At 47.0% G+C, this 23,841-nt stretch overlaps 1 protein-coding gene across 1 annotated transcript in view; it reads left to right on the top strand.

The window, feature by feature from the left end:
• Positions 1–17,210, top strand: part of ntn4 (netrin 4) — a 36,533-nt gene extending 19,323 nt beyond the window's left edge. The window contains exons 5-10 of the mRNA XM_080491834.1: positions 1,177–1,362; positions 10,282–10,495; positions 11,217–11,311; positions 12,026–12,094; positions 13,960–14,133; positions 16,048–17,210. Coding sequence (XP_080347960.1) covers positions 1,177–1,362; positions 10,282–10,495; positions 11,217–11,311; positions 12,026–12,094; positions 13,960–14,133; positions 16,048–16,187 — 878 coding nt within the window. The 3' untranslated portion in view covers positions 16,188–17,210. The remainder of the gene's footprint in view (positions 1–1,176; positions 1,363–10,281; positions 10,496–11,216; positions 11,312–12,025; positions 12,095–13,959; positions 14,134–16,047) is intronic.
• The last annotated feature ends 6,631 nt before the right edge of the window (positions 17,211–23,841 follow it).

Raw genomic sequence — 23,841 nt, 5'->3', positions numbered from 1 at the left:
ACACAGCAGATGAGCTTGGTTGAGATTTAGACCTTGGATATATGAGTTGACAACAGTGGAGCACAGCAGTCCATGTGTATTGAAAGTGGAGTGGAGAGGCTGCTGTGGAGACTGGTGAACGGTAGACCACAGGGACCACCTAGAAGCCATTCGTTCGGAACTCGGCAGAGCAGGCAACTTACTGTAAAGCCTGTAAAAGCCACTGCGGCTGTGGAGATTAGATCACAGTGAATAGGAGAGCAGAGAGGCCGCTTTGGAGAAATGAGAAAAATTGGAGTGGAAAACTTTCATTGAAGACATGAGATGAACGCAGACTGGGTCAAAGTTGTCATTATGGAGACAGAGCTGTGCAGAGAGGCCTTTGTGGAGACAGAAGGTTGGTACATGGTGTTGCTGTGGAGAAACAAACTCAGCTCACTGCAGAGCAGAAAGTTTGATATGAAGACGTAATGTTTCTGTAAAGACTGGAGGTTAAAGCCCAGCAGAGCAGAGAGTCTGCAGTGGAGACATGAAGTCTACACACAGAACACCAGACATTTCTCTTCAGAGACAATGAGGGCAAACGTGTCAACATGAAGGCACAGCGGTGCAGAGAGGCTCCTGTGGAAACCAGATCAGTACATGGTGGAGTGTAGAGGCAGCTGTGGAGAGCAGATCAGTACATGGTGGATTGTAGCAGCTGCTGTGGAGACCAGATCATTACATGGTGGATTGTAGAGGCTCCTGTGGAGACCAGATGAGTACATGGTGGAGTGTAGCAGCTGCTGTGGAGAGCAGATCAGTACATGGTGGATTGTAGCAGCTGCTGTGGAGACCAGATCATTACATGGTGGATTGTAGAGGCTCCTGTGGAGACCAGATGAGTACATGGTGGAGTGTAGCAGCTGCTGTGGAGAGCAGATCAGTACATGGTGGAGTGTAGAGGCAGCTGTGGAGAGCAGATCAGTACATGGTGGATTGTAGTAGCTGCTGTGGAGACCAGATCAGTACATGGTGGATTGTAGAGGCAGCTGTGGAGACCAGATCAGTACATGGTGGATTGTAGAGGCTCCTGTGGAGACCAGATGAGTACATGGTGGAGTGTAGAGGCTCCTGTGGAGAGTAGCAGCTGCTGTGGAGACGTGGTGCAGAAGTTTCAGTGCTTCATTGAGACCGATGTGTTTCTTCCTGTCACAGAGTGCAAGTGTAACGGACACGCTCAGAGCTGCCGTTTCGATTGGACGACGTGGCGCGAGTCTGGCCAGCGCAGCGGCGGAGTTTGCGACTGTCTCCACAACACCGAGGGGCGGCAGTGCCAGAGATGCAAGGCCGGTTTCTACCGAGACCCCCAGAGGCCGACCACTGCCCCCGAGTCCTGCAAACGTGAGCAAAGCATGCCGTTAACACGATGCTAACGTGCCGCTAATGCGGCGCTAACACGATGCTAACACGATGCTAACACTAGAAAACATGCCAGTTATCACACCAGAGAGAGAGAGAGAGCGGCGGCGGCGGCGGCAGAGCTAATCAGATTAAAAAGCTTTTGTTTTTGAGTGTGGGGCAGACTCGCCCCTGGGGGGCACCAGAGAGCTTCAGGCAGGTTGTAGCAAGAAAATTCTGTGGGTCAATTACTGGGGGTGGAAAAAACAAACATTCCCAAAGGGTCACATGACAAATTAACACAATTATTGTATTGTGTTTTTTACATACGACAAAGGTCGTCGCTATAAGACTCCAATGATCCTTTAGTGGCACCGGTATGGAAAACACACAGATAAGAGGTTCATCACAGGGCCCACAGCCGCAGAAGGAACTGAAACAAACGAACAGAATTCGCTGACTGGCAAAGGCCACGCCGCTAGCATTAGCCACACGCTAGGTTTTAATAGGTAGCATCCGCCGTCTCCATGTAACACCAGCAACATCAACACAACACCTCACACTGGCAAGTACCAAAACCAAAGGCCGTGTTTGCACCTCAAACTGTGGTATTCCCGGAGCTCCAGATCAGCCAACGTACCATCAATCCCCCCGACAGCAGAGCTGCTGAGCAGCATCCAGCGTGTGGCGCTCAAGTGCCACCAAGAACTCAATGAAGAGCAACAAGACAAAACAGTGAACAGGCCCATTAATAATAATAATCAGTTCAATGTAGTACAAAAATACAGTTAGTGATGGCAAGTGGAATGTTACACACACACACACACACACACACACACACACACACACACACACACACACACACACGACACATTAGATGACACACTGGCACGGCGCTCTCATTCTCCTGAGGAATGCTGAGGACTGAGATCACAAGCCAGGACGTGCTGGATGGATCCTGACGGGCACCTGTGCTCAGTGTGTGTGTGTGTGTGTGTGTGTGTGTGTGTGTGTGTGTGTGTGTGTGTGTGTGTGTGTGTGTGTGTGTGTGTGTGTGTGTGTGTGTGTGTGTGTGTGTGTGTGTGTGTGTGTGTGTGTGTGTTAGGCAGCACACAGCCCCACGCTCCAGCCATAGTTTACACCATAGTTAATCATCAGATGGCGACATTCCTGTCTGAACTCAGCACAAAACTCCTGCTCGTCCGTTTGTCAGACGGGACTCGCAGCTGGAGTTCCGTCTGTGTAATGACTGGCTGTAGATGAACGACTGTCCTCTCCGGGGGTGGATGGATGGGTGGATGGATGGTTGGGTAGATGGGTGGATGGATGGTTGGGTGGATGGGTGGATGGATGGTTGGGTGGATGGGTGGATGGATGGTTGGGTGGATGGGTGGATGGGTGGTTGGGTGGTTGGGTAGATGGGTGGATGGGTGGTTGGGTGGATGGATGGTTGGGTGGTTGGGTGGATGGATGGGTGGATGGATGGTTGGGTGGATGGATGGTTGGGTGGATGGGTGGTTGGGTGGTTGGGTGGATGGGTGGTTGGGTGGATGGTTGGGTGGATGGATGGTTGGGTGGATGGGTGGTTGGGTAGATGGGTGGATGGGTGGGTGGATGGATGGATGGTTGGGTGGATGGATGGTTGGGTGGATGGATGGGTGGATGGATGGTTGGGTGGATGGATGGTTGGGTGGGTGGATGGATGGTTGGGTGGATGGATGGTTGGGTGGATGGCTGGATGGATGGTTGGGTGGATGGGTGGATGGGTGGTTGGGTGGATGGGTGGATGGGTGGTTGGGTGGATGGATGGTTGGGTAGATGGGTGGATGGGTGGTTGGGTGGATGGATGGATGGTTGGGTGGATGGGTGGATGGATGGTTGGGTAGATGGGTGGATGGATGGTTGGGTGGATGGGTGGATGGATGGTTGGGTGGATGGGTGGATGGATGGTTGGGTAGATGGGTGGATGGATGGTTGGGTGGATGGGTGGATGGATGGTTGGGTGGATGGGTGGATGGATGGTTGGGTAGATGGGTGGATGGATGGTTGGGTGGATGGGTGGATGGATGGTTGGGTGGATGGGTGGATGGATGGTTGGCATAATGCCCTCCGGTGATGAGACGAGTCTTGAGTAAACAACAGATAGTCCTCCACAAACAGAGCGGCGGCTACATTCTCTCTGATTATCTGTCGGATTGGACCCACAGGACTCAGTCCTGCTGGACTCCTGGAGCGAGAGAGACGTCTTCTGAACCCAAAACAAGCCGGACCGTTCCAAAACACCGAGAGGGAAGATTACTGGACAGACCGAGTCACTTTATCACTCAGGCCAATGACTCCGAGTCAAATCACAAAACCTTCGTAGCGTTTTGAGTACAATGCTCAGAGTCACTGAAAACACAACTTTTTGAACACTGCCTCTAAAGTGGAACTTTTCAAAGACGCTCCGGTTCTGTCGCCTTGGAAACGAGGAAGATGGCACATTCTGGAAACATCCGGCCTCAGTCACATGAGCACATGCTCAGTAGAGCCAATCAGAACAGAGTTTCCTCCGTGGTGTCATGACTCCCAGTCCTTATTCTCCTGGACTTGCTACTTTTATTTTGACAGTCACCGTAATAACAATCCAACTTGATAGTTTTATTTTGACAGTCACCGTAATAACAATCCAACTTGATAGTTTTATTTTGACAGTCACCGTAATAACAATCCAACTTGATAGTTTTATTTTGACAGTCACCGTAATAACAATCCAACTTGATAGTTTTATTTTGACAGTCACCGTAATAACAATCCAACTTGATGGTTTTATTTTGACAGTCACCGTAATAACAATCCAACTTGATGGTCTGTCCACTAGAATGTTAAAGTTTAGAGCTCATTGCTCTCTGCTGTGTGTGTGTGTGTGTGTGTGTGTGTGTGTGTGTGTGTGTGTGTGTGTGTGTGTGTGTGTGTGTGTGTGTGTGTGTGTGTGTGTGTGTGTGTGTGTGTGTGTGTGTGTGTGTGTGTGTGTGTGTGTGTGTGTGTGTGTGTGTGTGTGTGTGTGTGTGTGTGTGCTTTCTATACTAAAACTAACAGCACCAAATGGTGTCCCAACATGAAAACTACATAGTTTTTGCCGTGGAAGCAGAAATCTTTTTCAGAACGTTGTCGTGTAAACGTGAAACTTTTCTAAAACAAAAACACAAAAGATGCTTTTTCACTTGAAACGTTGTGCAAACGAGGTCTTAGACTCACTAACCAACCTCAGATGATGATTTTGGCCTTTTGGAGGAAACCGGAGCACCCGGAGAAAAACAACCCAACCTGGACTTGAACCAGGGACTTTCTGACTGTGACGGAAGAGGGCTTTCCACCACTCTACACCCGGCTTAGTGTGTATCCTGGTCTTGAAGGTCCCAGTATGGGGTCCAGGACCACCAGAGATTAGACCAGGAGCTGAAGGAGCTGAGTCCCTCATTCAGAGTAATGAGTTGATGTTCAGCTGTTCCCTGCAGTGTCCCAGGCTGTGGTGCCCCGCGCTATAGAGAGTCAGTAAGGAGTGAGCGTGCACTAAAGAGGGCTGCAAGTCATGCAATGTAGCAGGAGATGTTCACTTTTTCTTGATTTAAGTTGCAGCTTGTCTGTTTTCTTTCTGCAGGTTTGTGTTTCTCTGATTACTTCTTGTCACAGCACGTATGAGTGGCTGTTTCTGAGCCGTGCTGCTGACGGAGGAGATAAATGATCTTTTTTCATCCAAACATGTTTTCCTGTCGTCTGCATCTCCAATAAGATAACAGTTTCCAGCGCAGGTGTGCGCTTTGAATTTCACAGATCAGGTTGCAAGTGTTTGTGGAGGTTGATGATCACGACTGGCAGTGTGCTCGTGGGAACAACCCCCCCCCCCCCCCCACCCCCACCCCCCCAAAGACCAGGACCAGGTTGTGAAATCCCACCGTAGACGCTCGATGACAATGGAGGAATTTCCCTCAGTTGTGAGGAACATTTTTTTCATACCAGCCTTCTGAGGAGGCTGTGCGTGTGTGTGTGTGTGTGTGTGTGTGTGTGTGTGTGTGTGTGTGTGTGTGTGTGTGTGTGTGTGTGTGTGTGTGTGTGTGTGTGTGTGTGTGTGTGTGTGTGTGTGTGTGTGTGTGTGTGTGTGTGTGTGTGTTGTGACTTCGCAGTACAACGTTTGGACTTTAGTTTAAACATCTTTTTGCACACAAACACACTAAAATGATTGTCAGTCAGATTACAACAAGTCGTTGACACGACGTTCCAGGTGAACGCTCATCGTTTTTGTGTTTTCATTTTAGAAAAGTTTCACGTTTACACGGCGACATTTTTAAAACGATGTTAGTTTCCCCGAAAACAACAGAAACAGTCAAAACGATGACTCGTCAACTTTAAAAGTCCAGGAGAATGTGGACTGGGAGTCAGGACACCACGGAGGACACTTTGTTTATTGTCCTTCTACTGAGCATGTGCAGAACTACTAGTTGCTCCGGCCGTGGTGTCCAGGTAACAGAGATATCCTGGTATGTTAATCCAGGTACCAGAGATATCCTGGTATGTTAATCCAGGTACCAGAGATATCTTGGTATGTTAATCTAGGTAACAGAGATATCCTGGTATGTTAATCCAGGTACCAGAGATATCCTGGTATGTTAATCCAGGTACCAGAGATATCTTGGTATGTTAATCTAGGTAACAGAGATATCCTGGTATGTTAATCTAGGTAACAGAGATATCCTGGTATGTTAATCCAGGTACCAGAGATATTCTAGTATGTTAATCCAGGTACCAGAGATATCTTGGTATGTTAATCTAGGTACCAGAGATATCCTGGTATGTTAATCCAGGTACCAGAGATATCATGGTATGTTAATCCAGGTACCAGAGATATTCTAGTATGTTAATCCAGGTACCAGAGATATCTTGGTATGTTAATCCAGGTACCAGAGATATCCTGGTATGTTAATCCAGGTACCAGAGATATTCTAGTATGTTAATCCAGGTACCAGAGATATCTTGGTATGTTAATCCAGGTACCAGAGATATCCTGGTATGTTAATCTCGGGTTGTCGTATCGGCTCCTGGACCAGCAGCAGCATTTCCACCATCAACATGGAGACGTAGCCTGAACGTTTCCAGAAAGTCCCGTTATCCCCGTTTCCACGGCGACAGAGCCAAAGCGTTTCCAGAAACTTTTCAGTGACTGAGCTCTGTTGCCGTGGAAACGGAGCTCGTTTCCTCGTGCAGTGACGCCGTCTGAAAGCTGTAAAGTCAGATTCATAAATGCTGGATTACCAAACACAACTTCACACGTGTTTTACAAGGAACAGCGGCGCAGCAGAAATCTCTGTTAATGATTGAATCAACCAGCGAAACACGGGGAGCAGGTCTGCAGTCGGTCAGTGAGAGATCTCGATGGCTTCATGGATTCTGTACGGTCGTCTCACCATGATAACGCTTCGTCTTATCTTTACTCACTCAGGTGACTGGTGGGATAAACTGTCTGGGTCAATGTGATCTGGTTCTTCAGATTAAAGCTGATAGAAGCCTCACCTTCATCTGTCTGCTCTGAGACGAGCCCCGAGGAAACACCAACATCCACAAACATCTGTTTTATGGAACGTTGAAGCGGGAATCACCAATATACAGTAAAACAACATGTTTAAATGATTTATTTTTTAGCATTAATCAATTATCTTACTATATAATGTGACCTGGCTTCTGTTTAGCTTTGCCAGATAATCTCAAAAAACTAAAGTTCAATCATACCATCATTGTCCGAGACTCAAGTATTGAGATAAGATGCTAAAAACAGTCTGAAAGAGCTATAATATAAGTTATACATGAAGATAACAAAGATCCTATCAAACTTTGTAAACTGTAGTTTATAATCCAGGCCAGGAGTTGAAGAGGTGCAACATAATAGATGTTTAATGTTCCGTCAGTTAACATGGTTCAATTCAAAATGGAGAGAAACTTGGAAGTAAAACGTTGAAGCAAACAGCCAAAACAAAAGTTGTCAGTTTCCACAACATTAGTTTAATCGGCAACATTAGGATAAAACACAGTATTAAAAGCTTAGAAAACATGGCTGCGTCTCAGAAAACTAGAATATCAATAAAATATTTTTTATTTCCTGAATAATGAACTAATCAGTTTAAAGATTTCCTTTTAAATATTCATTTTATTCTATTATCATATTTGTGGTCCAGTTGAAAAGAGAGTAAAAGAATCCGATTTTACAAACTATTGTAATACTTCCAGGTACTACATGTTTGATGAGCCGAGATTATCAAGAAGAACACAAACAAAGCAGCCGTGAAATATTCCTGTTTGTGTATTAAATCTAAGTTTAACTGTTTGAGTTCACATGGAGTTCACGGAGTCGCAGCACTTTTGTAACGTCCCACTTTGAGAGCCGTTTTCAAAAAGTTGTGTTTTTAGTGACTGTGGGCAGCGTTGTGGTGTAAAGTGACTCACAGCAGGGATTAAAGCTTTAAAGCCAGATTATTCCTGTAAAGGAGTTAAAGCAGCAGAACGTCCAGCGAGGTGAAGATCAGACGTTAGTCTTTGTCTTCATGAGACATGTAATCGGAGGTCGTCATGTCAGTCCATGTCATAAAGTGTGAGCAGACGTCCCGACGTGGCGCTCCGCCCTCAAGTTACTGATTGGTGCTTCTCATTAACACGTTGCATTAATGATCAAACCGGGTCACGGCGAGTCGTCGCTTCCTGCCGTCAGGCTTCAAGCATCAAACTGAAGGGAAATGTCCCTCCTGTCCTCAGTCCCCCGTCCCTCCAGACTGGTGGGGGGTCCGACCCCCCCCCCCAGACTGTAGTTTTATTCTCAGCCTGCAGTGGAAACGTGGGCGGGTGTGTGAGCGTGTTGTTGTTGGAGGTTGTTTAAAGAGACACACACCATCAGAGGGAGGTGGACTTGCTGAGGTCACGTACGTCGGGCGGCTTTTAAAAACAGGGTCAGCCGAGGAACCTGGGTCTGTTACGTGACAGAGAAGGACGGCCAGGCAGACCCGTGATAAAGAGACAAGTCACAAGAACCATAACACCATTCTGATCACTCTTTTATTTCTCCTTTCTGTCTGTTTGTGTAAAGTCCTGGTTTTCCTTCTCGGAGAAATTCAACCAACACTGTTGTGTGTTTTTATCGTTTTCACGCCGCAGTCACGGCTGCTTTCACCTTGTTCATTGGTCAACGTCATGAGATTAGTGTACTGGTGAGATTAGTGTACTGGTGAGATTAGTGTACTGGTGAGATTGGTGTATTGGTGAGATTAGTGTATTGGTGAGTTTGGTGTATTGGTGAGATTAGTGTACTGGTGAGATTAGTGTACTGGTGAGATTGGTGAGATTAGTTTACTGGTGAGATTAGTGTACTGGTGAGATTGGTGAGATTAGTGTATTGGTGAGATTAGTGTACTTGTGAGATTGGTGTATTGGTGAGATTAGTGTACTGGTGAGATTAGTGTACTGGTGAGATTAGTGTATTGGTGAGATTAGTGTACTGGTGAGATTGGTGTATTGGTGAGATTAGTGTACTGGTGAGATTAGTGTACTGGTGAGATTGGTGTACTGGTGAGATTAGTGTACTGGTGAGATTGGTGTATTGGTGAGATTAGTGTACTGGTGAGATTAGTGTACTGGTGAGATTAGTGTACTGGTGAGTTTGGTGTATTGGTGAGATTGGTGTATTGGTGAGATTAGTGTATTGGTGAGTTTGGTGTATTGGTGAGATTAGTGTACTGGTGAGATTAGTGTACTGGTGAGATTGGTGAGATTAGTTTACTGGTGAGATTAGTGTACTGGTGAGATTGGTGAGATTAGTGTATTGGTGAGATTAGTGTACTTGTGAGATTGGTGTATTGGTGAGATTAGTGTACTGGTGAGATTAGTGTACTGGTGAGATTAGTGTATTGGTGAGATTAGTGTACTGGTGAGATTGGTGTATTGGTGAGATTAGTGTACTGGTGAGATTAGTGTACTGGTGAGATTGGTGTACTGGTGAGATTAGTGTACTGGTGAGATTGGTGTATTGGTGAGATTGGTGTATTGGTGAGATTAGTGTACTGGTGAGATTAGTGTACTGGTGAGATTGGTGTACTGGTGAGATTAGTGTACTGGTGAGATTGGTGAGATTGGTGTATTGGTGAGATTAGTGTACTGGTGAGATTGGTGTATTGGTGAGATTAGTGTATTGGTGAGATTAGTGTACTGGTGAGATTAGTGTACTGGTGAGATTAGTGTACTGGTGAGATTGGTGTATTGGTGAGATTAGTGTACTGGTGAGATTGGTGTATTGGTGAGATTAGTGTACTGGTGAGATTAGTGTATTGGTGAGATTAGTGTACTGGTGAGATTGGTGAGATTAGTGTACTGGTGAGATTAGTGTCTTGGTAAGATTAGTGTACTGGTGAGATTAGTGTACTGGTGAGATTAGTGTATTGGTGAGATTAGTGTACTGGTGAGATTAGTGTACTGGTGAGATTGGTGTATTGGTGAGATTAGTGTACTGGTGAGATTGGTGAGATTAGTGTACTGGTGAGATTAGTGTCTTGGTAAGATTAGTGTACTGGTGAGATTAGTGTCTTGGTAAGATTAGTGTACTGGTGAGATTAGTGTCTTGGTAAGATTAGTGTACTGGTGAGATTAGTGTCTTGGTAAGATTAGTGTACTGGTGAGATTAGTGTCTTGGTAAGATTAGTGTACTGGTGAGATTAGTGTCTTGGTAAGATTAGTGTACTGGTGAGATTAGTGTCTTGGTAAGATTAGTGTACTGGTGAGATTGGTGAGATTGGTGAGATCAATCTATCGCAGGAAACCAAACCAGACGGTTTGAACGTTCGACTTTAGAAACATCCAACCGACACGACGCAGAAACAAAATAAGTTATTCATGTCTCCTGTTTCCCAGCATGCAGCTGTCACCCGTTGGGCTCCATTCCCTTCCACCTGGCCGACGGCTCGCCCTGCGATCCCGACAATGGAAACTGCATCTGCAAACCCGGCGTGGGCGGCGCCCAGTGCGACAGGTGCATGGTGGGATACTGGGGGTTTCACGAATACGGCTGCCGTCCATGTGACTGTGCAGGAGACTGCGACCCGTTCACCGGAGACTGCATGTTCAGGTGAGTAGAAAGTGGCTAACAAACATATCCTGCTATGTTAATCCAGGTAACAGAGACACCAGGCTACACCCGGGCTACACCTCCACGGGTCACCTGTCATCTCAGCACAAACAAAACACCTGAAAGACAAAGTTACACCTACCGTCAGCTTAGAATCGCCAACGAATCCTTTTCACATGTCTTCAGACTGTGGGAGGAACATCCTCCTAAACTCCTACCAGGTGTAGTGTTGCTGTGAGGTGAAGGTGCTCACCACTGCACCATCGTGCAGCATGACACCTGAAATGGTTCGTCTCCAGCATCTCTGTAGACACTGCTGATGCTAATAGCAGTTCATTGAGCAATGAGGTTTTATTCCTCCATCAGTGATTTGACCCTTAAATTTGTTACCATCTGCTGTTTTATGTATGTTACATCCACTCCAGTGGAAACAGTGCATCCCCTAGTGGACAGATGAGGAACTGCAGTTGTGTTTTTAGCCCACGAGTCTCATGTTTGTTTTAGCTTCTTCATGTAGCTCAGATATTGAACATGTGGACACCTGCTGACGTATGTGTGATGATGGGGTCAAGCATGTGACTGGAATGTCACCGGTGTGAATCCCTGGACACATGAGGTGAAAGTGAAAGCCAGGAGCTGCTCCTGTCCGTGATGCTGAGGTGACGGAGCAGCGACTGAAATGAAGAGTTGCTTCAGTGACGTGTGTGACGCCGTGTTTCAGTTCTGATCTGGACCTCTACAACCTGGAAGGAAACTCCAGCGAGCCGGTCCGCATCTTCAGAGTGGACGAACTCTTCTCAGCTCTGCACTACTCAGGTGAGACACTAGTGATATAGAGTGACTAAGTGATTTCATTTCAAACAAATGACAGAAAAACAACAACAACAAAAATATACAGCAACAAAGTAGTGACTGTTAAATTACACGTTTCTGTCACTGTGACAATATGAGTCACGGTCAGTGTGAAGAAATGATAGTGAGTGGAGGTGAACTCATCTGTTTCTTTAAAGCGCCACCTCCTCCACCACCTTAACCTCCACCATCTTTACCTCCTCCACCACCTTCACCACCTCCTCCATCACCTTAACCTCCTCCACCAAATTCACCTCCTCCACCACCCTCACATCCTCCACCACCTTAACCTCCTCCACCACTTTCACCTCCTCCACCACCTTCACCTTCTCCACCAAATTCAGCTCCTCCACCACCTTCACCACCACCTCCACCACCTCAACATCCTCCTCCAAATTCACCTCCTCCACCACCTTCACCACCAACTCCACCTCCTCCACCACCTTCACCTCCATGTAACTGCAGCTTTCATGGGCACATTCCTCTCTGGACACACACACACCTTGCATTCTTGGGACGCCACGTTACAGTATCTAAGACCACACACACACACACACACACACACACACACACACACACACACACACACACACACACACACACACACACACACACACACACACACACAGAGGTTATTTATTTATGGTACAAATGTGTGTGTGCTCGTGTCTCCTGCAGAGAAGTGTGAGTGCAAAGAGCAACCCCTGACCAACAGTAAACTCTTCTGCACCATGAATTATGCATATGGTAAGACCCTCAACACACACACACACACACACACACACACACATACATACACGCACACACACACACACACACACACACACACACACACACACACACACACACACACACACACACACACACACACACACACACACCCTCATAACATTTACATCATTACGTATGGACGGTACTTTCTGCATGAGACAACCAGGCTCATCATTAATTGTAAAAGATTCATTGGATTTAATGCTTCAAAGCTCATTAATATCTAATATCTAATATAAATATCTAATATAAATATATAATATAACTCCTCCACATCTCTCAGTGGAATTCAAAAGTGGAATTTATAGCGTATTGTTCTCTGCTGCATGTGTGTGTGGTTCCGTTTACAAAACAAACTCTCTTTTCAGTGCTTCTGCCGTTTCCATGGAAACGCTGTGGTGTAAATGTTAAACATTTCCGAAACCAAAACACAAAATTGATGCGTTTTCACTTGAAACAAGCAACAACATTTATCTGGAGCCACAAAACATGTTTAGCTTTTAAAATGAGGATAATCCTAATCCTCATGGAGGATTTATAATTCACTACATGGAGAAAACTTTATGTTGCATTTACGAAGTTTCATGAGTATAAGTTAGAAAGATACACATTACTCCATACTCCATTTAGTACTTTTCCATCTGAGCTGTTTTCAGCAGTTTAACCTTTCTTTTGTTATATTCAAAATGTTAGTGAATTATGTCGTTTCAGCTTTTCTTCTTTGGTCCATTTTCAGCGTTTCTGCTGGTCTCAGCAGTTTTTGAGTGGCTGTGGCTCCGTTGGTGGAGTCTCTCAATCAGAAGGTTGCAGGTTTGATTCCTCATCTGTCCACATGTTGAAGTGTCCTTGAGCAAGACGCTACAACGGAAAACTGCTCTTGGGCAGCCATCTTTAGGAATGATAGTCTGTTTGAGCCATTTGAGCCGTCGGACCTCCTGAAGCGGTTGTTACCTAAAGCATCGGATTCCTTCTGAAACCTTCTGGGAGGTCCACAGGTGGTTTCAGACCCAGCCAGCACCACCCAGCACCATCCAGCACCATCCAGCACCAGCCAGCACCAGCCAGCACCAGCCAGCACCAGCCAGGCAGGAGATCAGATGTTGATCTGGCAGAGAAACAGAAGCTGTACAGTTTTTATTGTCTTCTTATGTCTGATCCTGCCTGGAAGTTTGAGAGCAGCTGAAAGTGCCTAAATCCTCGTTCTGCACATGGACACAGCTCAGTCGCTGATATGGAAGTTTAGCTGGAGCGTTAAGATTCATCCCCACAACCATCCTGTCCTCATAAGCTTCACTGTCAGCTTCACTTTTCTTTTCCGAAATACTTTCTTCTTCAAGCTCAAAGTAAAAAGATCAAATAAAACTGCCTTTGAAGTTTGTTAGGAAAGTGATGCTCCGTTTCCACGACAACGTTTGGCGTTTTGCGTTTACATGGAAACGTTGTGAAAACTACACAGCAGCAGTGTCACTCTGACGCTGTTGTTGTTGTCCATCTGCTGAGCACGTGCAGAAGAAGTATTGACTCAAGGAGACGCGCCCTGAGCGTTTCCACAAAGTCTCATTTTCGCCCGTCAACTCGACAACGCAGTCAGAGTGTTTTCCAAAAGTCCCACTTTGAGAACCGTTTTCAAATTGTTGCATTTTCAGTGGCTCCGAGCACACGCAACGAACTGGTTGCCTTGACAACAGGCCCTGAAACACAGCGGAGCCACACGAGCCTTCTCCTGTCGATCCCTTCAACCTTCTCGCTGAGTTTCTGGACAAAGCAACGCTCCCCTCTGGAGCAGGAAGCTTTACCAAGAGTCTTGAGTCGTGACGTGAGACATCCTTTTTTTCCCTCAGTGCTGAAGGTGAAGGTGCTGTCGGCCCACGACAAAGGCTCGCACGCCGAGGTGGAGGTCAAAGTGCAGAAGGTGCTCAGTCAGAACACCAAAGTGAAGATACAGCGAGGGCGGGTCACTCTTTACCCCGAGTCCTGGACAGCGCGAGGCTGCACCTGCCCCATCCTCAACCCAGGTCCGACACGCACCACCACCACCACCACCATACCCACCACCACCACCACCACCACCACCACCATACCCACCACCACCATACCCACCACCACCACCACCACCACCACCATACCCACCACCACCACCACCATACCCACCACCACCACCACCACCACCACCACCATACCCACCACCACCACCACCATACCCACCACCACCATACCCACCACCACCACCACCACCATACCCACCACCACCATACCCACCACCACCACCATACCCACCACCACCACCACCATACCCACCACCACCACCATACCCACCACCACCATACCCACCACCACCACCACCACCACCACCACCATACCCACCACCACCATACCCACCACCACCACCACCACCACCACCACCATACCCACAATACATCAGGAGACCAGGAACTGTCAACCTTTAAATATTCAGGCTATTCAGAGACATTAAGCTTAGGATCTTATTGAAATTACTGCTAAATGTCACAAGGGTATGGGGGATATATAAAAGATTTGACCAAGTCTTTGTGTTCACATAAAGAAACATAAAGAAACGAGTGTGTTTGTCTTGAGTGTACCTTGGACCAGATGACCTTCAGAAGCTTCCTATTCCTGCAGCAGGACCTTCCTGCCACTGTTATGACTTCTTCACACATTCTTCACCTCGCTGGTGGCCGTTAAAATGCCACCATGTGTTTCCTTCTATAGGTCTTATCAGAAAGCCGGAGTTACAAAGTGCTGAGCGAGGAACATGGAAATCACAGCAAGAACCCAAGGAGGAATGTTAGAAATGAAAATAAAAAGATATGAAACTATCAAAACAAAGGAAGACCGGGACACTCGGCAGAGATCCAAACTGTAAAGCACAGTAGTTAGAGTAAAAAATAAGGAAATTAAAAGAAAGATATTTGATGACTGTGAAGGGACGGAAAATAATTCATCGTCAGCAAATAGATGAAATCCGGAGAAAGTTAATTTCAGGAGAAATGATTTGTTATGAAAGGAAATCTTCAGACTCCCTCTGTAACTTCCAGCTCGCAGGGGAAGAGTTGTGCTTTATATTTCCAGCTTTAAATGAAATCTGATATGTGAAAAACATCAGGAAGTCAGACCTTATAGATTCACTACTTCTGGTGTAAAAGAGGCTCAATGTCTCCGTAACAACTAATAATGTAATAAAGGACAATAATTTGGGCCTTTTTCACTGTAATAAAACCAAGAATGTAATAATTTGTCATTAGTGTATTAAGACATTTGCTCCATTATTGTAATAACATTTTGCTAGTGATCTAATAAGTTACTACATGATTCATATAAAATAATACCTTCAGACAATAATGGATAAATAAGGCTGCATTTCTTGTAAATAACTTTATCTGCAGGTTTGCTTCTAAAAATAATAGTGATCGTAGATGGGAGAGGCTTCATATTCATTCATAAACTCTTCAACACTCTCAATTATGGTTCAAAAGAATCTTTGACTGTTGTGGATTTATTATATTCAGAATGGCCAAAATGATTATGTTATACGTCCATTCTGGAGTCCCTGTCCACGTATGTTGTTAACACTGTTATTGCCATAATTGCATTAAGATGCCATTTATTTAGATTTTATATCTGCAGAATTGACAAAACAATGTGCAATGTGTGAGTGCTTTTGTTGTTCTTTGACATGACACACTGGGGACGCTTGTCTCTGACCATAATGAAACGTACGTGAACGCAAAGCGAGATTTCTCTGCTTTCTGGTGCTTTTGGAATTCCTTAGTGATCCTAAACAGTCTTAGATTTATGGTTAGGAGGAATACAAACGCTAAATCCTTCCAGTGGAATAGAAGTTTGACTACAAAAGGTCATGTTGTTTGAATAAAACGACAGCGTCCTTCATTTCTGGACTCTTTCCACAGGCGTGGAGTACCTGGTGGCCGGCCACTCGGACCGTAAGCAGGGCCGCCTCCTGGTCAACATGAAGAGCTTCGTCAAGCCGTGGACAGCCAGCCTGGGCCGCAAAGTCCTGGCGCTGCTCCGGAAGGACTGCAACTGGTAGACAGAGGGCGTGGACGGAGGACGAGCGACAGAACGGACACGCTTTTCTTTGCAGAACCAGGCCGCAGGTTTGCTTTTTTCTGGCCTCCAGATGTGGATTCGTGAATCGCACAGGTGTGGCAGCAGGTTTTTCCCAAGGACCAGGATGAACGGGACGCCCTGGAACGCTCTGCTCCATGCCGGGACTGCGTGAGCTGAAGGCAGGCAGGCGGGGCGGAACTTTATTAAGACACCTCCGTCTGGAAGACTCCTGATCTTACATCCTCATGCAGGATTCAGGCCTTTTCCTTTTCTCCAGAATGAACTCTCTCCGCTGTGTGTGTCACTGAACTGACTCTCTAACGTGCATGAAAACATGAAAACACACATGAAAGGACCGTGTCCTCCTCGGCAGCACTTTAGCCCAAGACGGACCGAGGGACTATGGACGGACGCACAGACAGAGGGCGATACAACGCACTCAGAGGCAGCAGTGTGTGTGTGTGTGTGTGTGTGTGTGTGTGTGTGTGTGTGTGTGTGTGTGTGTGTGTGTGTGTGTGTGTGTGTGTGTGTGTGTGTGTGTGCTGCAGTCACAATGTGCAAGGCACCCAGAGTGACGCTCAACAAGCCATACAAGCCACTACAGGTGGTTCAGTCTGAGCCAGTCCAGGTGTGTCTGTGTGAAATCAGAGCGGAGGCTCTCACCCCCAACCTGAATGTATTTGCCTGCCTGGGTGTGTGTGTGTGTGTGTGTGTGTGTGTGTGTGTGTGTGTGTGTGTGTGTGTGTGTGTGTGTGTGTGTGTGTGTGTGTGTGTGTGTGTGTGTGTGTGTGTGATTGAGCTTTGTTATGAGCACAGTCCAAATTCAGTCCAGCTCTTAAACTTCTCTAAGTTGGAACCGTTCCATTGTTTGTGACGTAGCACGGTGTTTATTGACCCGTCTCATATTTACACTCCACTGCAGAAATGAACTTGTTATTCCTTCCTTTGTGCTCTTGTACAGTATTATTTGTATATATCTATATAAATATTATCTTTCACCTGCGTGGTTCATTGGATTATTACAGACTTACCACATGTCCTAGAATCTTTAGCTTTCTGACTGGTCTCATGACTTCTCTTAACGAGCTGGACCAGGTTATACCATCTGGGACCACTAGATGTCATCATTTCACAACCGAATGCTGCAACAATAAAAAAAAAGAATGAGAATGTTCTGGAACAGCAGCTGGTGGATGAAGATTATCAGAACTTACATCTGGACATGGAGAATAAATGTCACTTACACACTGCTGACACTTATATCTGCTTTTTTCCCTTCATAGACGCGACTTATACTGAGGCGCGACTTATAGTCCAGGATATACGTTCTATAGACAGTCCTGTGCCAAGGTTTCAGGCAGGGCTGAATGAATGGTACTGACACGTGGAGAAGCTTTATGAAAGTGTCTGAGACCACTGAGAAACCACTGAGAGCTGACCTCTAAAAGATGTTTGGGAAAATCTTCCAGTTGAGACTTTTCAGAAATGAAAGTTATATTTCAACTGAAAGGAGGGAGACGCTCCAGTTTCAGGAACATTTCCTCCAGGACATTAAAAGAGTCCCAGGACTTATTATCCCAATCAGGGCGACGATGTGGGAAAAACCAATCCAGGGATTTGAACTCTTTCCTCCAATCCAGAGGATTACCGAGGAGAAGACCGAGGCCATACCACGGTCTGGGTGTGACAGGATGTAAACATGGAGGACCTTCACTTTATTGGACAGGATATGGACTCTTGGAGCAAGACGGACCCAAAACACCAGAAATAATTTGTTATGGTAATATACAAAGTCTATATTTCTATCATTGCATGTACAGGGACGTCTCACAAACTGAGAACATCATGGACATGTTGACTATTTGTTGTCAGTCATTTCAGAAAGTCAAACCCAGAGATGATGGAGGCTCAGGACACAGAGTGAAATAGTTCAAGCCTTTATTTCTTGAGATGATGATGATGATGTCCTACAGAGTGAAAACCCAAAATTCAGTTTCTCAGAAAATGAGAATCTTGTGTAAAAGTTGAGTTTTGTAAAGTCCTGGTGTCTCACCCTCATCAGCTGATGAAGTCCAAACCCCTGCAAAGGTTCCCTGAGCCTTTAAATGTCTCAGTCTGGGTCAGGAGGGGACACAATCATGGGGAAGACTGCTGACTGGACAGATGTCCAGAGGACAGTCATTGACACCGTCCACTGAAGGTCCTTGCTGAAGAAGCTGCTTGTTCACAGAGTGCTGGATCCATCATGTCCAGAGAAGGTGGAGTGGGAGGAAAAGGTGCAGCAGCAAAAGGGAGGAGCGCAGCCTGGAGAGGACTGTCCAGCAAAATACTGGACAAGGACGGACTGAGGCTGGAGTCAGTGCAGCCTGGAGAGGACTGTCCAGCAAAATACTGGACAAGGACGGACTGAGGCTGGAGTCAGCGCATCAAGAGCCTCTAGGGACAGACCAGTCCTAGACATGGGATCCTAATGTGTCTTCCTGGGGTCAAGACACTCCTGAACAAGAGACCAGGTCAGAAGAGTCTCACCTGGACTGTGGAGGACAAGAACTGGACTGTTGCTCAGTGGTCCAACGTCCTTTTGTCACAGGAAAGAACATTTTGATCTCATTTGGAACTCCAGGTCCCAGAGGGTGGAGGAAGAGTGAACTCCAGGTCCCAGAGGGTGGAGGAAGAGTGGACTTCAGGTCCCAGAGGGTGGAGGAAGAGAGGGTGGAGGAAGAGTGAACTCCAGGTCCCAGAGGGTGGAGGAAGAGTGGACTCCAGGTCCCAGTGGGTGGAGGAAGAGTGGACTCCAGGTCCCAGAGTGTGGAGGAAGAGTGAACTCCAGGTCCCAGAGGGTGGAGGAAGAGTGGACTCTAGGTCCCAGTGGGTGGAGGAAGAGTGGACTCCAGGTCCCAGAGTGTGGAGGAAGAGTGAACTCCAGGTCCCAGAGGGTGGAGGGAGAGTGAACTCCAGGTCCCAGTGGGTGGAGGAAGAGTGGACTCCAGGTCCCAGAGGGTGGAGGAAGAGTGGACTCCAGGTCCCAGAGAGTGGAGGAAGAGCAAACTCCAGGTTCCAGAGGGTGGAGGAAGAGTGAACTCCAGGTCCCAGAGGGTGGAGGAAGTGTGGACTCCAGGTCCCAGAGGGTGGAGGAAGAGTGGACTCCAGGTCCCAGAGAGTGGAGGAAGAGCAAACTCCAGGTTCCAGTGGGTGGAGGAAGAGTGAACTCCAGGTCCCAGAGGGTGGAGGAAGAGTGGACTCCAGGTCCCAGAGGGTGGAGGAAGAGTGAACTCCAGGTCCCAGAGGGTGGAGGAAGAGTGGACTCCAGGTCCCAGAGGGTGGAGGAAGAGTGGAGAGGCTCAGAATCCACCTTGCTTGAGGTCCAGAGTGAAGTGTCCTCAGTCTGTGATGATTTGTGCTGCCATGTCCTCTGCTGCTGTCCCTCCACTGGGTCTTCTGAAGTCCACAGTCCAGGCAGCGTCCAGCAGGAACCTTTAGAGCTCTTCATGCTTCCTCCTGCTGACGAGCTTTATGGAGATGCTGAGTTCATGTTCCAGCAGGACTTGTTACCTGCCCACACTGCCAGAGGTACCAAAGGTACCAGAAGCTGCTTCAGTGACCCTGGTGGTACTGTGCTGGACTGGCCAGCAGAACCCCAGAGACAATCTCTGGCTATTGTCCAGAGGACGGTGAGAGACACCAGATGACCTGAAGGCTGCTATCAAAGCTACCTGGGCTTCAGTCCACCTGAGCAGTACCACAGGTTGATGGCCTCCAGGCCACGCCCCTAAGACACAGTACTTCATGGTAAAGGAGCAACCAGGTATAGAGGGAAGAGAGATGAACAGACTTTATCAAACCCTACAGTTTGGTTCAAATATCCTTTTTTCTTATCTTATGTAATATTCTCATTTTGGGTTTTCTCTCTCTGTAAGTCATCATCATCAACATTTCAAGAATTAAAGGCTGAAATATTTCACTGTCCTGAGCCTCCATCATCTCTGGGTTTGACTTTCTGAAATGACTGACAACAAATAGTCAACATTTTCACGATATTCTAATATTTTGAGATGTACCTGTAGTATCAATTGGTAGAAAATGCACATCATTGCTGAGTGTAAACAAGGTTTTATCAGGTTTCATGGCCTCCACGGGTTTCCTTAATGGTTTTAATTAGATTATCTTGAGGACAGTTCATCCAGCAATAATTGAAATTGTATTTTATATGCTGAAGTTACAAAGTAAAGTTTTAGAAATGAGCTGAAACTGGATAAATGTTGTTTTGTGTGTTTGTCATGGGCAGCTTGTTGTTGACCTCCGTCACAATCGCTCCAACCACAGTGGATAAAACCGCCAGGCCTTGAAATACTTCACATAAAATGGACAAAAATATCCTTATCTTGCCGCCGGCGTTCTCTCACACGCCTCCCGCTGCTCTTGCTGCGTCGCCTCAGATTAAGTCATCCATCGCTCTCGCTCCCAAAACAGTCGGCGCTGCATTCACACCGCGCCACAGAATGTGGACCATAACAGAGAGAGCACACACACTCTGTTTGGGTTTAGACGGAGCGCGTGTTTTCCACTCGCCGTGACGTGGTTGGCCGAGAGGTGTGGACACATTCCTGGCGCGTCGAGCAGCGCCGCGCTGCATGCCGGGTCGAAGGTCGCCCACCTGTCTGCTGGCCCGCCCGGCCGGGGAGGGGCGGGCCGGGCCGGGCCGGGCCGGGCCGGGGAGGTTTTCTCTCAGCCCGGGCCCGATAGCCTCTTGTGCCCACATTTCCTTGCTCACTAATTATTGGCAGGAGGTCACGGTTCCCCTCGGTTCCTTTCGGTTCCTTTTGGTTCCTCTCGGCTCCCCTTGGTTCCACTCGGCTCCTCTCGGCTCCCCTTGGTTCCTCTCGGCCCCCCTTGGATACTCTCGGTTCCTCTCAGCTCCCCTTGGTTCCTCTCGGTTCCCCTTGGTTCCTCCCGGTTCCCCTTGGTTCCTCTCGGTTCCACTCGGCTCCTCTCTGCTCCTCTCGGTTCCTCTCGGCTCCCCTTGATTCCTCTTGGCTCCTCTCGGCCCCCCTCGGTTCCTCTCGGTTCCTCTCGGCTCCCCTTGGTTCCTCTTGGCTCCTCTCGGCTCCCTTTGGTTCCTCTCGGTTCCTCTCGGCTCCTCTCGGCTCCCCTTGGCTCCTCTCGGTTCCTCTCAGTTCCTCTCGGCTCCCCTTGGTTCCTCTCGGTTCCTCTCGGCTGCTCTCAGTTCCTCTCAGTTCCTCTCGGTTCCTCTCGGTTCCTCTCGGCTCCTCTCGGCTCCCCTTGGTTCCCCTTGGTTCCTTTCGGTTCCTCTCAGTTCCTCTCGGCTCCTCTCGGTTCCTCTCGGTTCCTCTCAGTTCTTCTCGGTTCCTCTCGGCTCCCCTCATTTCCCCTCGGCCCCTCTCGGCTCCCCTCGATTCCTGTCGGCTCCTCTCGGTTCCTCTCGGTTCCTCTCAGCTCCCCTTGGTTCCTCTCGTCTCCTCTCGGCTCCTGTTGGTTCCTCTTGGCTCCCCTCAGCTCCTCTCGGCTCCTCTCGGTTCCTCTCGGCTCCCCTTGGTTCCTCTCGGCTCCCAATCAGCTCCTCGCGGCTCCTCTCGGTTCCTCTCGGCTCCCCTTGGTTCCTCTCGGCTCCTCTCGGTTCCAGACAGCCGGGGAAGGGGTGAGCGAGTGCATGCAGGAAGAAGATCTGACAGAGTAACTAAGTAGATTCACGATCACTTGGTTTAAAGCTTCTACCTTTCCCAGGCAGCCGGACCTCCTGGATCCTCTCCAGGGTTCTACCCCTGTGAACCATTGAAACGCTGATCTGCATCACAACAACAACTAGTTCAGTTTGCTGCACAGAGACAACTTGATGAGCAACAGAACCACTGGGCCAGTGAGTCATCAGCAGTTACACAGTTACCTTGAAAAAGTAATCCAATTACCTTTTTACTAGTTACTCCTATAAAAAGTAATGTAGTTACTTTACTGATTACTTGTTTTTAAAAGTAACTAAGTTAGATTACAAGTTACTTTTTAGCTGCCGACAACACCCCCTACATTCTCAAAATAAAAAAGACAACTGGTTTTGCTAAACTCCATGTTGAGACATATTTGACCTTTGACCTACATTTGTTGGTTTTATATCTGACTCATCATTTCATCATCCAGTTTTTTTACTATTACTTGTATTTATTGACTCGGCGTTGTACTTTTAGTCTGCTGTGGCACTATATATCCATTTATTTATTTGCACTACCTGATTTATGCAACCTTTTAATTGCCCCCCTGGGGGACAAATAGTCTTTCATCGATTGATTGATTGAAAAAAGAGAAGTGACAAAGACAGGCTGAGATCTCTGCAGCTGGTTTCTTGTTGCAATGACATAGTTTACTGATGACATTTCTTCTTCTGTCTCACCTGAACGCACCGATATAGCAAGTTGGCCTGTGATTGGCTGAGAGTGGAGAAGGGGGCGGGTCAGGTGAGTGTGCAGTGTGTGTGTGTGTGTGTGTGTGTTGTGTGTGTGTGTGTGTGTGTGTGTGTGTGTGTGTGTGTGTGTGTGTGTGTGTGTGTGTGTGTGTGTGTGTGTGTGTGTGTGTGTGTGTGTGTGTGTAACTCCACAGTAGTAACTCCACAGTAGTAACTCTACAGTAGTAACTCCACAGTACTAACTCTACAGTAGTAACTCTACAGTAGTAACTCTACACTAGTAACTCCACAGTAGTAACTCCACAGTAGTAACTCTACAGTAGTAACTCTACACTAGTAACTCCACACTAGTAACTCCACAGTAGTAACTCCACAGTAGTAATTCTACAGTAGTAACTCTACAGTAGTAACTCCACAGTAGTAATTCTACAGTAGTAACTCTACAGTAGTAACTCCACACTAGTAACTCCACAGTAGTAACTCCACAGTAGTAATTCTACAGTAGTAACTCTACAGTAGTAACTCCACACTAGTAACTCCACAGTAGTAACTCCACAGTAGTAACTCTACAGTAGTAACTCCACAGTAGTAACTCCACAGTAGTAATTCTACAGTAGTAACTCCACAGTAGTAACTCCACAGTAGTAACTCTACAGTAGTAACTCCACAGTAGTAACTCTACAGTAGTAACTCCACACTAGTAACTCCACAGTAGTAACTCCACAGTAGTAATTCTACACTAGTAACTCCACAGTAGTAACTCTACAGTAGTAACTCTACAGTAGTAACTCTACACTAGTAACTCCACAGTAGTAACTCCACAGTAGTAACTCTACAGTAGTAACTCTACAGTAGTAACTCTACAGTTGTAACTCCACAGTAGTAACTCACAGTGACTTGGACAAGTAACTTTAATCTGATTACTGGTTTGGAAATAGTAATGCGTTAGATTACTAGTTAGTGAAAAGAGTGGTCATATGAGAGTAAGGCGTCACTAATAAACGTGTTACCGGCATCACTGCTCCTGACACGGCTTGGAGCGCAAATGTTGACCAGGTTTGGCTCATCGAGACTGGCAAACAAGGAAATGTAAAAGTTAAATGTGTAAATGTGTGACATGGTCTTGTTCTGCTGGTTCTCCTCGTGCTTCTGTTCTGCAGGTTCTCCTCGTGCTTCTGTTCTGCTGGTTCTCCTCGTGCTTCTGTTCTGCAGGTTCTCCTCG

Source organism: Lipophrys pholis (assembly GCF_963383615.2).
Source record: "Lipophrys pholis genome assembly, chromosome: 22".
Lineage (NCBI taxonomy): Eukaryota > Metazoa > Chordata > Actinopteri > Blenniiformes > Blenniidae > Lipophrys > Lipophrys pholis.
This window is presented reverse-complemented; position numbering and strand designations above follow the sequence as displayed.